General features: G+C 40.0%; 1 protein-coding gene across 2 annotated transcripts in view; it reads right to left on the bottom strand.

The window, feature by feature from the left end:
- Window positions 1–13,525, bottom strand: part of LOC127787699 (structural maintenance of chromosomes protein 1) — a 51,720-nt gene that overhangs the window by 22,911 nt on the left and 15,284 nt on the right. The window contains exons 11-12 of one of the 2 annotated variants that reach the window (XM_052315766.1): window positions 3,843–3,989; window positions 3,526–3,734 (exon numbers count right to left, since the gene is read on the bottom strand). In XM_052315766.1, coding sequence (XP_052171726.1) covers window positions 3,526–3,734; window positions 3,843–3,989 — 356 coding nt within the window. The remainder of the gene's footprint in view (window positions 1–3,525; window positions 3,735–3,842; window positions 3,990–13,525) is intronic. The other variant, XM_052315767.1, reaches the window with a different exon arrangement.

Genomic DNA, 13,525 nt, shown 5'->3' with positions numbered 1-13,525 from the left:
TTGCTACGATATGAGAAGGGGACCACGGCAGTTCCAGTAATCGAGCAACAGTTACTAGAGTGGGATGCAGTTTTAGAGGAGTTGCAGGCCTACTTGTGGTGAGCGCAGGCAAGAATGAAGGATATAGTAAATAAAAGGCGACGAGACATGCACTTTGAGGTCGGCGAATTGGTCTATGTGAAAATCCGCCCCTACAGACATAAGACATTGGCTATTGGGGTGAACGAGAAACTATCACCGAAATTTTATGGGCCATTTGCTATGGAGAAGAAGATCGGGAAGGTGGCATACAGGCTGTCCCTACCACCTTCCTGTGCGATCCACCCCGTATTCCACGTCTCCCAGCTTCGCAAGGCTAAAGGAGCAATGCAGGAGACAACAAAAATTCCAAACCAACTCACTGTCGAGCAAGAGATGAAGGTGGAGCCAAAATTTCTGTTAGGAGGAAGGCTGGGCATAGGGAAGAATTTGAGAAACCTTGATGTTCTAATCCAATGGAAAAGGCTGCCACCCCTAGAAGCAACTTGGGAGCCCTACCATCAGAAACAACAACAGTTCCTTGAATTCCACCTTGAGGACAAGGTGTGTCTCTTGGGCGGGGGTAATGTTAGGACCCCCATTATTCATACCTATCAGAGGCGTAAAAGGAGGGGGGGAATCAAGGGTAGCCAAGGAAATTGACTCAGGGGCAAAAGAGTCTAAAGTTGGTTAGGGGAAGAATATTCATTCACGTGGCTACAACGGAATGAAGAGAAGGTATAAAGGGAAAGGAAAAAGGAGAGAGAGAGAGGTAGGAAAATTCTGGACAACAGTCGTGGGAAGAGAGAAGGCCCTCTCAAATAGGCCGATTGGTTGTTTTTTTAGCTTATACACATTCTAGCAATTGCTGTACTCCTTGTAAACACTGATTTTCTACTGTTCTAGTACTGAATTCAATCCAAAAGAGTGAGTTTCTATCAGTCTGGAGGACTAGAATTCATGTGCTTGACCCCGCCTAGTGAAATTAAGGCCTGTGATTACTATTGTTGTAAAGAAATAGGAGAAAAACAAAAACAGCCAGTATCATAAAAGCAATTAAATGTAGACATGAATTTTTTAGTTATTTAGTTATTTAATATTTTATTTACAGATAAGTTAGTCACAGATGCATATTACATACGAAACACATCTGTTTCATATGTATACATGCAGAAGATGTTAATGGTCCTGTGGAGTTCTTTAAAACTGGCATACAACTGTCACTGGGAGGCATATAGAGGAGTGTGTATGTGTGTGCAGCTGCACAGAAACATGCATTTTTTATCTATATAAGAAATACATATATTTTTTTTGTTAGTGTAAGGCCAAGTTCAGGTTTTGGAACAAAATTGAGAGAATGAAAGAAGATAAAGATGAAATGTTAAGAGTTATATCTCTAACTGAGGTCATGAGGTGGAGACTGAGATTTTCATTATTTCATAGGTTTGAGAGTTTTGAAATAAAGACCCATCATGAATTATTTGAAATATATTGATTTTGGGGTAGCAAAAATCTAGTAAACTCCAAATCTTTAGAGCTCCCTAGTTTTCCAAAACTGATGGACTTGGGAAATGCATTTAGGATCCACCTGCTCAAATCCTTAAATCCGAATGAGGCACGAAATATTTTGCAGAGTATAACAGGCTATGATCCTCACTTCACAAAAATAGCACGCATAGAGTCTGTAGCTCTAACATCTAGGCATCGATGTGCATAGGTCATTTTCCACCTAAAATAGGTACAAAGACAACATACCAAACCTTTACCCACTATGGTCAGCTATAAGAATTATACAGCCCTGTCTTCTGTTCTGTTAAGGAATTATAAACAATATCATGTCTAAGTACCTCCCACTAAGTTTCTCTTGGTCTTTCTCTACCTCTTCTTTTAAATACTTGTTCCATCCCATTCACTCCCCTCAAGAAAGCCTCTATAGGTCTTCTTTTCACTTGACAAAACTATTTTAATTGTGTCTCATAAAAGTTTATCTTCAATAGGAGCAACTCTGACCTTATTTCGAACACAATTCAAAAACTAAAGGATTCAAAATTGAAGTTCAACAATATGAAATTTAGTCACAATAATAAACAGCCAAATCATATCCACCAAGAATCATAACTCCAAACGCAGAGCAAGAGTGTTGTGTCATTTGTATTAGATTAGATTAAATGTAAACAAGTTTCTTTATATTGCTGCATGTTTCATTTTCTGTTTTAGCGTTAGAATTAATCTCCCTTCTAGAAGGTTTGTTTCTAGAAGGGGCAGCTGACCAATTAGGTTAGTTAGGTCAGTTGGGCAGGCGGTTTCATATTGTAACCCACGCTCCTATATCTTATAAATAGGGGTCATGAGATATAAGGAAATATCAGATTTTTTAGCACATCTATTCTCGGTAAGGTTAGTTTCCCGATTGATGTCTTGTGTTTGGGATTGAGTGCGAGAGGTAGTGTGTGGCTGTTATAGCTTGTATTCTCTAGGATCCTAATAGCTTTCAGTGTATATGGGCAAGGGGGATTCAGATCTCGTTGTAATCATCTCATTGATGTTTCAAGATAGTGGATTAGATGGTGCCCAGCAGTCTGGATGTAAGTCTTGTTTTCAAGACCGAACCGGGATAATTCTTGCGTGATCTTGGTGTGTGTATGTCTGTTTGTGTTTCTCCTCTATGTGTTTTCATTATCGGTGTATTCTAGTTGGTAGTAAGCTAGTTGAGTTGAGAGAATCGGTAGAGTGTTGCGAGTTACTCTAACAAAGAGAAACAATAAGTGAAACCAAAAATGAGGGTTCCTATAAGAAAGACATTGAAGCAGGTGATACACTTGATCTCAATCAGGGATGGCAATAGATTACATATGGGGTCGATTTGTCTCAACCCTACCCCAAAGTGAATGGAAAAACTCAGGTGCTACAAGATTGAGTAGGCATACTGAACACTAATAAGAGACAAAAAGGCTTTAAGATATTTTAGTCTTATATTAAGAGATTAATTTTATAATAAACATTCAATCAGGTTGATTCACGTAAAAGTAAATTATACTCATATCTGACACAAATTTGCATTGAATTTTACTAAATCACCTTATAAAACCCATCCCATGGCTATATAGTACACTCCCATTCCTCAGCTATTCAGGTTGGGCTGAGGTCAGGAATCCACATTAATGGGTCAAATTAGTATCCTAAGTTCTCTCCTAAATTTCTAAGAAGAAGAAGAAGAAGAAAACAACACCAGAAAAGCACAATGGTATCTGTACCCCAATTGAACTTGAGAATTCTTTCAATTATATTTTTCATATATCTTTCAGGTTCATAGGAAGTTCTTTTCCATCATTATGTGCAAAGAAGCCTGTGGATCAAAGAACACAACTCCAATTGCTAATTTCTTCAATTATATTTTTCAGACTTTTACGAATATCTCACACCCAAAGGCAAAGAGAAACACTCATGAGAGTAAAGCATCATTATCTACTAGCAAAAAACAGATGCAGAATCAAGGGACAGACATACTGGTACTTCAACTTTGAATGCTGATTTCTCAAACTAAGCAATTCTTCACTCATCTCCTCAGCAGCCTTGAGCTGGTTTTCTTCATACTCCCGAATATTCTTCACCCCAACAGACTCACTAAATTTCTTGTAGGTCCGATCAACAATCTCATTGATCCTCTTCTCTAGTGATGAGATCTTAGAACTCCTCTCAGTGATAACACTTTTTAACTGCAACAAAAACTCCTCAACTTCTAACATTGATGCAGTTGCTGCAATAAACTAGATGAAGCAAATAGTCACACACACACAAAAAAAAAAAAAGAGAAAGAAAATCACCTTACGAAGCTCTGGACTAATCCGATGTATTTCTTCTTTGATGTTATCCCTTTCTTGCTTCAATTTTAAAAGTTTATCCTCAATACTTTTCTGCAACAAAATTCTCTTGTCAACCACTTGTACAATAAGATCCATCAATAATAGAAGCTGTACAAGATATTATCAGCAGTCAGATAGAAGTTGACAATAGTAACTAATAAGCAAGGTAATAAACGCAAAGAAATGAAATAAAAGTTCCCAATTACGACCACCTCATGTAACAAGTACGACCACCTCATGTAACTGCAGACAAAACTTCCCAATTCCCAATTTCTCTGATGTCTGGCTCACACAACCTACACTTATTTTAGAATAACTTGTCTCACATCAGCACAACAATTAATATCCGACTGGTTGCAACTTTATTGCAATATAAAAGTTCTAGAGAAAGAATATTTCCCAGTTTAAAGCTTAATTTGGATTTTAGCTAAAAACTTGCATGCATGAGTTTCACAACCCCCCCCCCCCCCCCCCCCAAAAAAAAGGTACTTAAAACACTTCTTTGCTGGACGTTGCTCACTGGCCATACCAAAGGTGTGAACCGGTACACTAAAATTCCAGTTCGTTCATTCTTAGTTTTATTTCCTCTCTAAATGAGGTATTTTCCATCTTTCCTCTTAAGCCTTTAAAAGAGAAATATATTATGCTCCTAGGTGATTTAATTAATTTCCTACCTTCTTCATATTGAAGATCATTTAGCATATCCAAATGATTAGACATTCAGCTAAGGAGTGTAAATAGCCCACATACAGGTATTAAAGAATAAAGACATATCAAAGAGCACAAACACATGGTAGAACATGTAGAGGAGATACTGAGATTTTTTCACTTACAATTAGATTACGTTAAGGATCTCTATTAAGGTCTCATTTCTTTACTCTAATAATGGAGGAACTCACTAAGCATATCCAAGTAGAAGTTTCTAGTGTATGCTATTTGTAAATGACATTATCCTATTGGATGAGACAAAAGAAGGTGTGCATATGATAAGTCTCGGATTTGAGACTTGTGCAATTCGGGAATAGTTTGTGGCCATGGGGAAATTTGAATTTGAGAGAGAGAATTTGAAAGGAGGAGGGAGAATTTAGAGAGAGATAATTTGGAGGGAAAGAACTATGTATAATCACTTCCATAATTCTCATCCTCATACATTTGGTTTCCTTTTATAGGCAGCCGTTCAGTTGTAACCAAAAGAGTACAAGTGGTTACAGCTATAAATACTAAGTACAACAGTTGCTTATTAACTAGCATTAGGCTAATTACAATCATACCCCCATCATACCCTTAGGGTCGTGACATTTTCCCCTCCCCTTGAGATCTTTCTTGTCCCCAAGAAAGGACAAAAGATGAGCTGCCGCAGAAACTGCTCAGTAAGTCAGGTATAAATACTCCCAAGCAGCATTATTTGGGTGTAAGTGGCTCCACTGGACCAGGTAGCATTGTCTAAGTGGGTGGCAGTGTATCTTTGTAAGTGACCCTCTGATCCACAATGGCCTGGGGTTCCATAGTTACCTCAATGTCTTCATCTACTGTAGGAAGATTTGGACAGACAATGGCCTCGGGTTCCACTTCTCTTTTTAGCAATGACACATGGAACACAGGATGAGTGGATATTCCATCTGGCAATTGTAACTTGTAAGCTACATTGCCCACCTTAGCAAGTATAGGAAATGGCCCAAATTACTTAGGGCTCAACTTAGAGGCCGGAGTTGCTGAGAAAGAGTGTTGGAGGAACCTCTTGACCTTGAGATACACTTTGTCACCCACCTTGAAAACCTTGTCACTCCTTTTCTTATCTACCACTTGCTTCATTCTATTCTAAGTTGTAGTAAGCTCCTTGTTTAACAATTATAGCATCTTCTAGCATTGTTGTAGGTAATCCTCCACCGCATACACTGTTGGGGGGGAGGGGGCATTCATCAAAGCAGGCAGAATAGAGGCCTTGTACCCAAATAGTGCCTCGAATGGGGACTTCTTGATGGCACTATGGTAGCTTGAATTGTACCACCATTATGCCATTAACAGCCATCTATTCCAACTCTTAGGTTTGGCAAAGCACATACACCATAGGTAAACCTCTAGACATTGATTCACCCTTTCAGTTTGTCCATCCATCTCCGAATGATAGGCTATAAATATATGCAACCCTACTCCCAACCCTTTGAACAACTCTTGTCATAAATGACTTGTGAAGATCTTGTCTCAATTGGACACTATGGATTTTGGAACCCCGCGTATCTTGGTCATTGAATCCAAGAACTGTCTAGCAATTTCTTGAGCCGTAAAAGGGTGTGAGTAAGACTTACAAAGTGTGCAAATTTAGTCAATCTGTCCACAATCACCAGAATTACATCCTTGCCCTCTGATTTAGGAAGCCCCTCTATGAAATCCATTGATATCCCTTCCCAAGCTTGCTCTGGAATGGCAAGTGGTTAGAGTAATCTAGGGAGTGCCGCATGCTCATGTTTGCATCGCTGGCAAGTAGGGCAGGCCAACACAAAATCCACCACTTCTTTTCTAAGACCCAACCAGAAGAAAAGCTACCTTACCTTGTAATAGATAGCCCTAATCCCTAAATGCCCCCCCCCCCCCCCCCCCCAAGGGTGAGTCATGAAGGGATTGCAAAATTCTGCCCTGTAGCCTCTAGACATTACCCATCACTATTCTGCCCCAATACCTGATCAAACCATTAGAGAGTGTATAACCTCATTTCTAGTTGGCTCTACAGCCAATTGCCCATGCAGCTCCTTAAGCCACTCAGTGTGCTTGTAGCTTTCTGTTATCTCCTTCACCCAATCTGGTACTATGGTTGTAATTGCATTACAACTGACTTCTCCTTCTCTCCTGAATAGTGCATCTGCCACTTTATTCTCCTTCCCTTGCCTATAGTGGATCGTATAATCTAAACCTAGTAGTTTGGATACTCCCTTCTTTTGTAGTTGGATCTGTAGCCTTTGTTGTAGCAAATGCCTCAAGGTTTCATGATCAGTTTTTATAATAAAGTGGTTGCTCTCCAAATAGTGCCTCTACTTGTCCATAACCACCAACACTGCTAGTAGGTCTCCCCTCCTGCATGAGTATTGCCCCCACACCCACTTCACATGCATTAGTTTCCACCATAAAGGTCTTTGAAAAGTCAAGTGAGGCTAGGACTGGGGCTTGTGTCATGGCCTCATTGAGTGTTATAAACGTAGCTTCTGCCTTTGGGTTCCATTGGAACTTTTCCTTTTTTAGCAACTCTGTCAAGGGTTTGCTGATGATCCCATAGTGTGGAATAAACCTTCTATAGTACCTGATCAATCCAAGGAATCCCCTTAATCCCTTAACTGTAGAGGGTCTTGGCCATCCTGTCATAGCTGAGATCTTCAGGTTAGTACTAACCCCTTCACCTGAGATCGCATGCCCCAAATATTCCACTTCCCTTTTTGCAAATAAGCACTTGGACATTTTGACATACAATTGATTGAATTTAAGGATCTCAAAGGTTGTCCGTAGGTGAGTTAGGTGTAGTTCAAATTTTGGGCTATAAATGAGTATGTCATCAAAGAATACTAGTATGAATTTCCTTAGGTACGGTGCAAATAGTTGGTTTATCAGGGCTTGAAAGGTAGCAGGGGCATTAATAAGCCCAAAAGGCATGACAAGGAATATATATAAGCTTTGATTGATACGAAAGGTTGTTTTAGGAGTGTCGATAAGACTCATTCTAATTTGATGGTATCCTAATCTCAGGTCTGGTTTGGAAAAAATGGTTGCCCCATGTAGTTCATCCATCAAGTCTTCCATGATACATACTGGGAATTTGTTCTTAATGGTAAGGGTATTAAGTTGACAGTAATCTACGCAAAACCTCCGAGTACCATATTTCTTTTTGACCAATAAAATTGGTGAGGCAAAAGGACTTTAGCTAGGTTGTATAATAGAGGAGGCTAGCATTTGTTTGACTTGTCTTTTAATTCCAGACTTTTGCACAGGAGAATAACGGAAAGGCCTAATATTATCTAGTTCTGAATTTGGTTTGAACGGAATGGAATGGTCTAGGGTTTGGGCAGGGGGTAGTGAGGTAGGCTCAGCAAAAAGATCCCTAACTTCAGTCAAAGGTAAGTTTAAGAGTGTCCGAATTTGTTACCTCCTCAAGGGGCAGTGTAGGATCTATCTTATCCTCCTCAGTGTCCCTCCCTTCTATGCATTCTTCCTCTTCTATCTCCATAGCTATGGAGACCAATTGAGAAATCTGAACCTTCTTCTTCTTCAACAGCTTCTGTAACTTCTTCCCTGAGATCAACTTACATTCTCCTGCTATCACGACCCCAAGTATCCCCAAGGGTAGATTAGTAATATGAATTACAGGTATTTCTCTTTTAGTTGTACTCTTATTTTGTAGTTGTTAGTATCTTCATTGGTAAAGCCTATAAATAGGTTAAGGTAGTTAGAGAATGACATGTTTGAATGATAATTGAATTCTCTCATTTTCCCTCTCATGAATTCTCTCTCAATTTCCTTCTAATCTCTCTCTCCCGCTCCCTCTAATTTCCCGTTCCTTATTGTTCTGTCCGTATTCCTTCCCCATTTCTTGTTGCATTTCCCTCCCTCTTAGTCTAATTTTCCCTCGATTTCTTCCAACTTTTTATCAAAACCCTAGGTACACGACAATTTGGTTTCAGAGTAATCAATCCTCAATTGTGATTCCAATCAATTATAGGCTATGAACTTTGGCAATTCTTACCCAAAACATGAAGGCGAGGCAAACTAGCAAATCTTTTATAGTTGATTCTGTTGCGATCACATTCAGAGCAGTTCCTTAGCCTTTAGTTTCTTTTATTTATGCAATTCCAGCTATTCCTAGTGATACACCATCGATGTCTGACTACAACCTCCAGTAGCAGATTCAGAATGAGCGAGCAACGCTTGGATCGAATTTTCAAAGGCAAAGCAAGAGGATTGACTCTTAGCCAAGAGTGTTGGTAATTTTGTTCAAAATTGAATTCGAGCAGCCCAAGTGAACCTAGGGTTCATAAAAGCTTTAAGAAGTAATTGGGGAGGAATTGAGAGAGTTATTGGGAATCAGAAGAATCGGATTGAAGTAAAATCAAGAACAGAATGATGGGAAAGGGAAATTGGACAGAAATGGGGAAGAATTTAGAGAGCAATGAGGGAGAGCAGCAGAGAGGAACAAGAGGGAGATTGGAGAGAATTGTAGAGAGAGCATTAGAGTTTCATTTAATCAATTCAAGCATAATCTTCCCTCCTCAGTTGTTGCTTATATATACCCTAACAACCTCTCACTTGCACCCATGTGCAATGTAACAAACAGCCCAACTGCCTATTAGATAAAGACAAAGCCCTATAACAGAAATAAAAAAGGAAATGTAAATTCCTACTATTATATTTACTAATCTATCCGTGGGTAATCCCTAGGGTCATGACACCAAGCAATTCCAAATGTAATTCTAGCGATCTCAGTAGCACGTTAGGACAAACGAAGTTCAATGACTTGGTGCAGAACCGATTGAGTGGTGATTTCAAGACATTCCAACGAATTCAAGAGTTTTGACAACTTCAATTGGCCTCGATGTTGAAAGGCAAGCGTGATCAGCTATTCCAACCCGATCCTGGATGTTAATAATGGCGAATTAGTGAAGCAAATACAAAGGTGACTTGAAGAGACTGGTAAAACAGGCCAACAATTCTTGGTCGTGATTTCTAACAAGCTAGGCGAACTCTATTAGCAGATCCATTGAAGCCAGGCCAGCCGATTTTTGACTATGATAGAGATGGATTCAGGATTGCTAAGCAAAGTCGCAGCAGCTGACCAAGGCAAGTATAGGAAACGATAAAATTAGGTGAGTTCAAGTAATCTAGGTCGATTCCTCAACCCCGACGATCCCGAATTTGAAGGGGACCCAAGCAACCGATCACAAATTTGGACGCAGTTTCATAGACAACTACAACGATCTTAACTTGGATGGCCATCGGCACCAGGATGAAACCGATTGAGACACAGTTGCAACAAGTGACGGTAAGAGTGGCAAAGATGCAGATCTGCATGTGGACCATTGAGGAGTCCATAGAATCGGTGATAAAGAAGAAGTTGGACAACACAATGGATCAGACAAGGAAATGCACGAACAAAACAATCAAATGTGCAATCAGATACAGCAGTTTATGATGATGTTTGCGAGGCAAAATTCGGTAAGAATTTCTCCTGGTTTTCTTCCAATGGAGAGATCGAACCCGATCCTACAAGGAACCAAAACAGACCACAAAGTTGTTGGATCCTCATAAGTTGAGGCAAAACCTCCTAATGGAATCCTATCTACTACATCCGGTTTAAAGGAAGTGGATGCTGTGAAGGAAGCAAATGTTGTATTGAATCAGCTTTCAAACTTATCGAAAACTGAGGACCAATCAAATTTGGAACACAATAGTGATTCATTAGATATCCTGATTATGAAGCAAGTCAAAGCTGTTATTGGTGATGCCTATGACTGCAATTCTAGGTTGGATCAAGTCTTTGTTGCTCCACATGTCGTCAAAGAAGTTCTGATTGGGCAATCCAAATCGGAGCTGTCTCATATTGGCTCTAAGGGAACTGCTTACAAGAATGATGAGGTCCTAAGATTAGAGGAAGACAGTCTACCTGTTCAACATTTTTCTACTACAGCTGAGGATTTCATTAGACAATCCTCTAGGCTCAAAACAACCAACATCGAAGATGATGAAATTAGGGGAACAAATGTAAACAGAGATTATGTTCCATCACTAGCTTTTCTTGTGGTAACTAGTCGAATGTGTGAACTTTAGACTGATCGTCACTTGCAGGTTTCAGCTGCCAACTACGACAGTCATGAAGTGGCTAATCATGTTCTTAAATGGGAGTCCAATCTTGATTGGATAGCTATTGCAGTAGGTGGTTATATTTGGCTCAAACTCAATAAGGTTACTTCTATTGAAGTTCTGGATCAACTTAGGCCTAGAATTGCTCGAGCAAACCTAAGAGCAAAGAGGAAGGGGCCCAGAAGGAGAAAGAAAGAAGAACAAAATAGAGAGAGAAATATGGGATTGGATGAGAGCAATGGTCAATCGCTATAAGTTCTTGGGGATGAGAACTCTTTCACCAAGAGGGAACTGTCACGACCCCAAGTATTCCCAAGGGCAGATTAGTAATATGAATTACATGTATTTCTCTTTTAGTTGTACTCTTATTTTGTAGCTATTAGTACCTTCATTGGTAAAGCCTATAAATAGGCTAAGGTAGTTAGAGAATGGCATGTTTGAATGATATTTGAATTCTCTCATTTTCCCTCTCATGAACTCTCTCTCAATTTCCTTTTGATCTCTCTCTCCTGATCCCTCTAATTTCCCGCTCCTTGTCATTCTGTCCGTATTCCTTCCCCATTTCTTATTGTAATTTCCCTCCCTCTCGGTCTAATTCCCCCTCAATTTCTTATCAATAACCTAGGTAAACCCTAGGTACACAACGCCTGCTATGTCCATTGTGACCTTCAACTTGTTAAAATCGAATGTCAGAGGACTAACTGTCCTCATTTAATCAACCCCCAAGACAATATCACATCCTCCCAAATCTAAAACCCTCAAGTCCATCGAAAATTCTTGTCCTTGCATGAGCCACTTGAAGTCAACACACTTATAGTGGTTGTACACTCAATTCCCATTCACCACAGTGACTGATAATGGCATAGTGGCCGTCGACTTACACTTAAGATCAGTGGCAGTAGCTTCATCTAAGAAGCTATGGGTGCTACCCTTATCTATTAGAACCATCAACCTTCTCTTTCCTGATTGTCCTTTCACCTTAATAATTTTCCCCATAGGCCCCCCTTTTAATGCATGAAAGAAGATTTCCCCTCCCTCATCTTCCATTTCTACTTTTTCTGTAAGATCTATGTCTTCCCCGATGACCTCCCCTTCCTCATCTTCATTTTCATCTTCCATACCTTCCATCTTCAACAACTGCCTTTTACATTGGTGACCAAGGCTATATCGATCACCACACTTGTAGCATAGCCCCAATTGCCTTCTCTATTCTGTTGTAGTCTCCTTGGCCACATTGGCATTTGCCTTGGAGGTCCCAATATCACCCTTGCAATCGTCCCTTTTGAGTTCACCCTCGTCGTCTATTAAGGGTTATAATTTATCTTAGGTCACACTTTATTCTTCCCAAATATGGATTCCAGTGTCAACTAGTGTAATCTAGCCTTCTCCGCAGCATCATCATCTTTACCATAGATCTAAGTTCACCCCTTAGGCCACTTACAAAATTTGACACAAAATACTGCTCAGTCAAGGATGCCTGAGCATTCCACATCAGGGCTCTCAATTCCTCAAACTTGTGCAAATATTTGATCACTGTCCCAACTTGCTTCAACATTTTGAAGTCCTCAATTACATCGAACATGTTCCTCTCCCCAAACCTTTCAGACAACTCTTTTGCAAACTCATTACACCCTGCCTCCATCTCCTTAGTTTTAATCCATCCCTGATACCAAGAGTCGGCCGTATCATTAAGATAGGTCGTTGCCATGGATACTTTCTGCACTTCCAGCACATTATACAATTGAAAGAATCTCTCACACCTACAGATTCACCACCTAAGCTTGGAACCATCAAACATGGGAATCTCCAGACAGGGGCATCAAGGTATGACTATTAGTATTGGGAGTTAGTCCTCTTACTTGTACTCCAGTATCCTCCTCTGATGGCTCATTTGGCTCCTCCATTCCGGCAGGCCACAGTAGGATTTCATGGCCATAATGACTTGAATCTGTGACTGATCGGAGCGGAAATTCAAGCGATAGCCTAAATTGTGGTAGGGAGAATAGCATGTTGAACATGTTATTGATCATCTGTCCATACTGCTCAATTGTCTCCCAATGCTTCTCCAACTCACATTGCATTCCTTCCCTTGAAGCCATCAAATCTCTTCCTTGAGTGACCGCCTTGTGCATTTGAGTCATCCCAAATTCCAAGGCCCCCATCCTTGTTTCCAACAGTTCAGACAAGTCCCTTCCGCCATTGCTCTAACACAGTTGTATCGCCTCAATTCCTTTGTCCGATCACCACCTTCGTCACCGATGATGACCGACTCTAATACCAAAATGATAAGTCTCAAATCTGAGACTTATGCAATTCAGGAATAGTTTGTAGCCGTCGAGAAATTTGAATTTGAGAGAAAGAGAATTTGAAAGGAGGAAGAATTTAGAGAGAGAAAATAGAGGGAAAGATAATTTGGAGGGAAAGAATTATATATAATCACTTTCATAATTCCCATCCTCATACCTTTGGTTTCCTTTTATAGGTGTCAGATCTTAGAAGATCTGATCAAAATTCTCTCGAGTTCTATGAAGAATTCAGGAGAATTAGAGAAATAAAGAGAAACAGAGAGAGAGAAATTGAGACGGAATGAGAGAATGAATTCAATTCAATATATTCGATAACTGATTTACATGTGCTCGGGTCCTTTATATAGGATCCCGCCATTACCTTCCCGCCAGCCGTTTATTTACATAGTTACCCTCTTCTAGAGTTAGCTAGTTGCTTCCCTTAACTGTCGCACATGTATACTCCCCTTTTATATGATATCTCTATTTCTACTTATTAAGACCATGACAATTTCCCCCCGG

The sequence above is a fragment of the Diospyros lotus genome, chromosome 12 (genome assembly GCF_014633365.1).
Source record: "Diospyros lotus cultivar Yz01 chromosome 12, ASM1463336v1, whole genome shotgun sequence".
In the NCBI taxonomy this organism is placed as follows: Eukaryota; Viridiplantae; Streptophyta; class Magnoliopsida; order Ericales; family Ebenaceae; genus Diospyros; species Diospyros lotus.
This window is presented reverse-complemented; position numbering and strand designations above follow the sequence as displayed.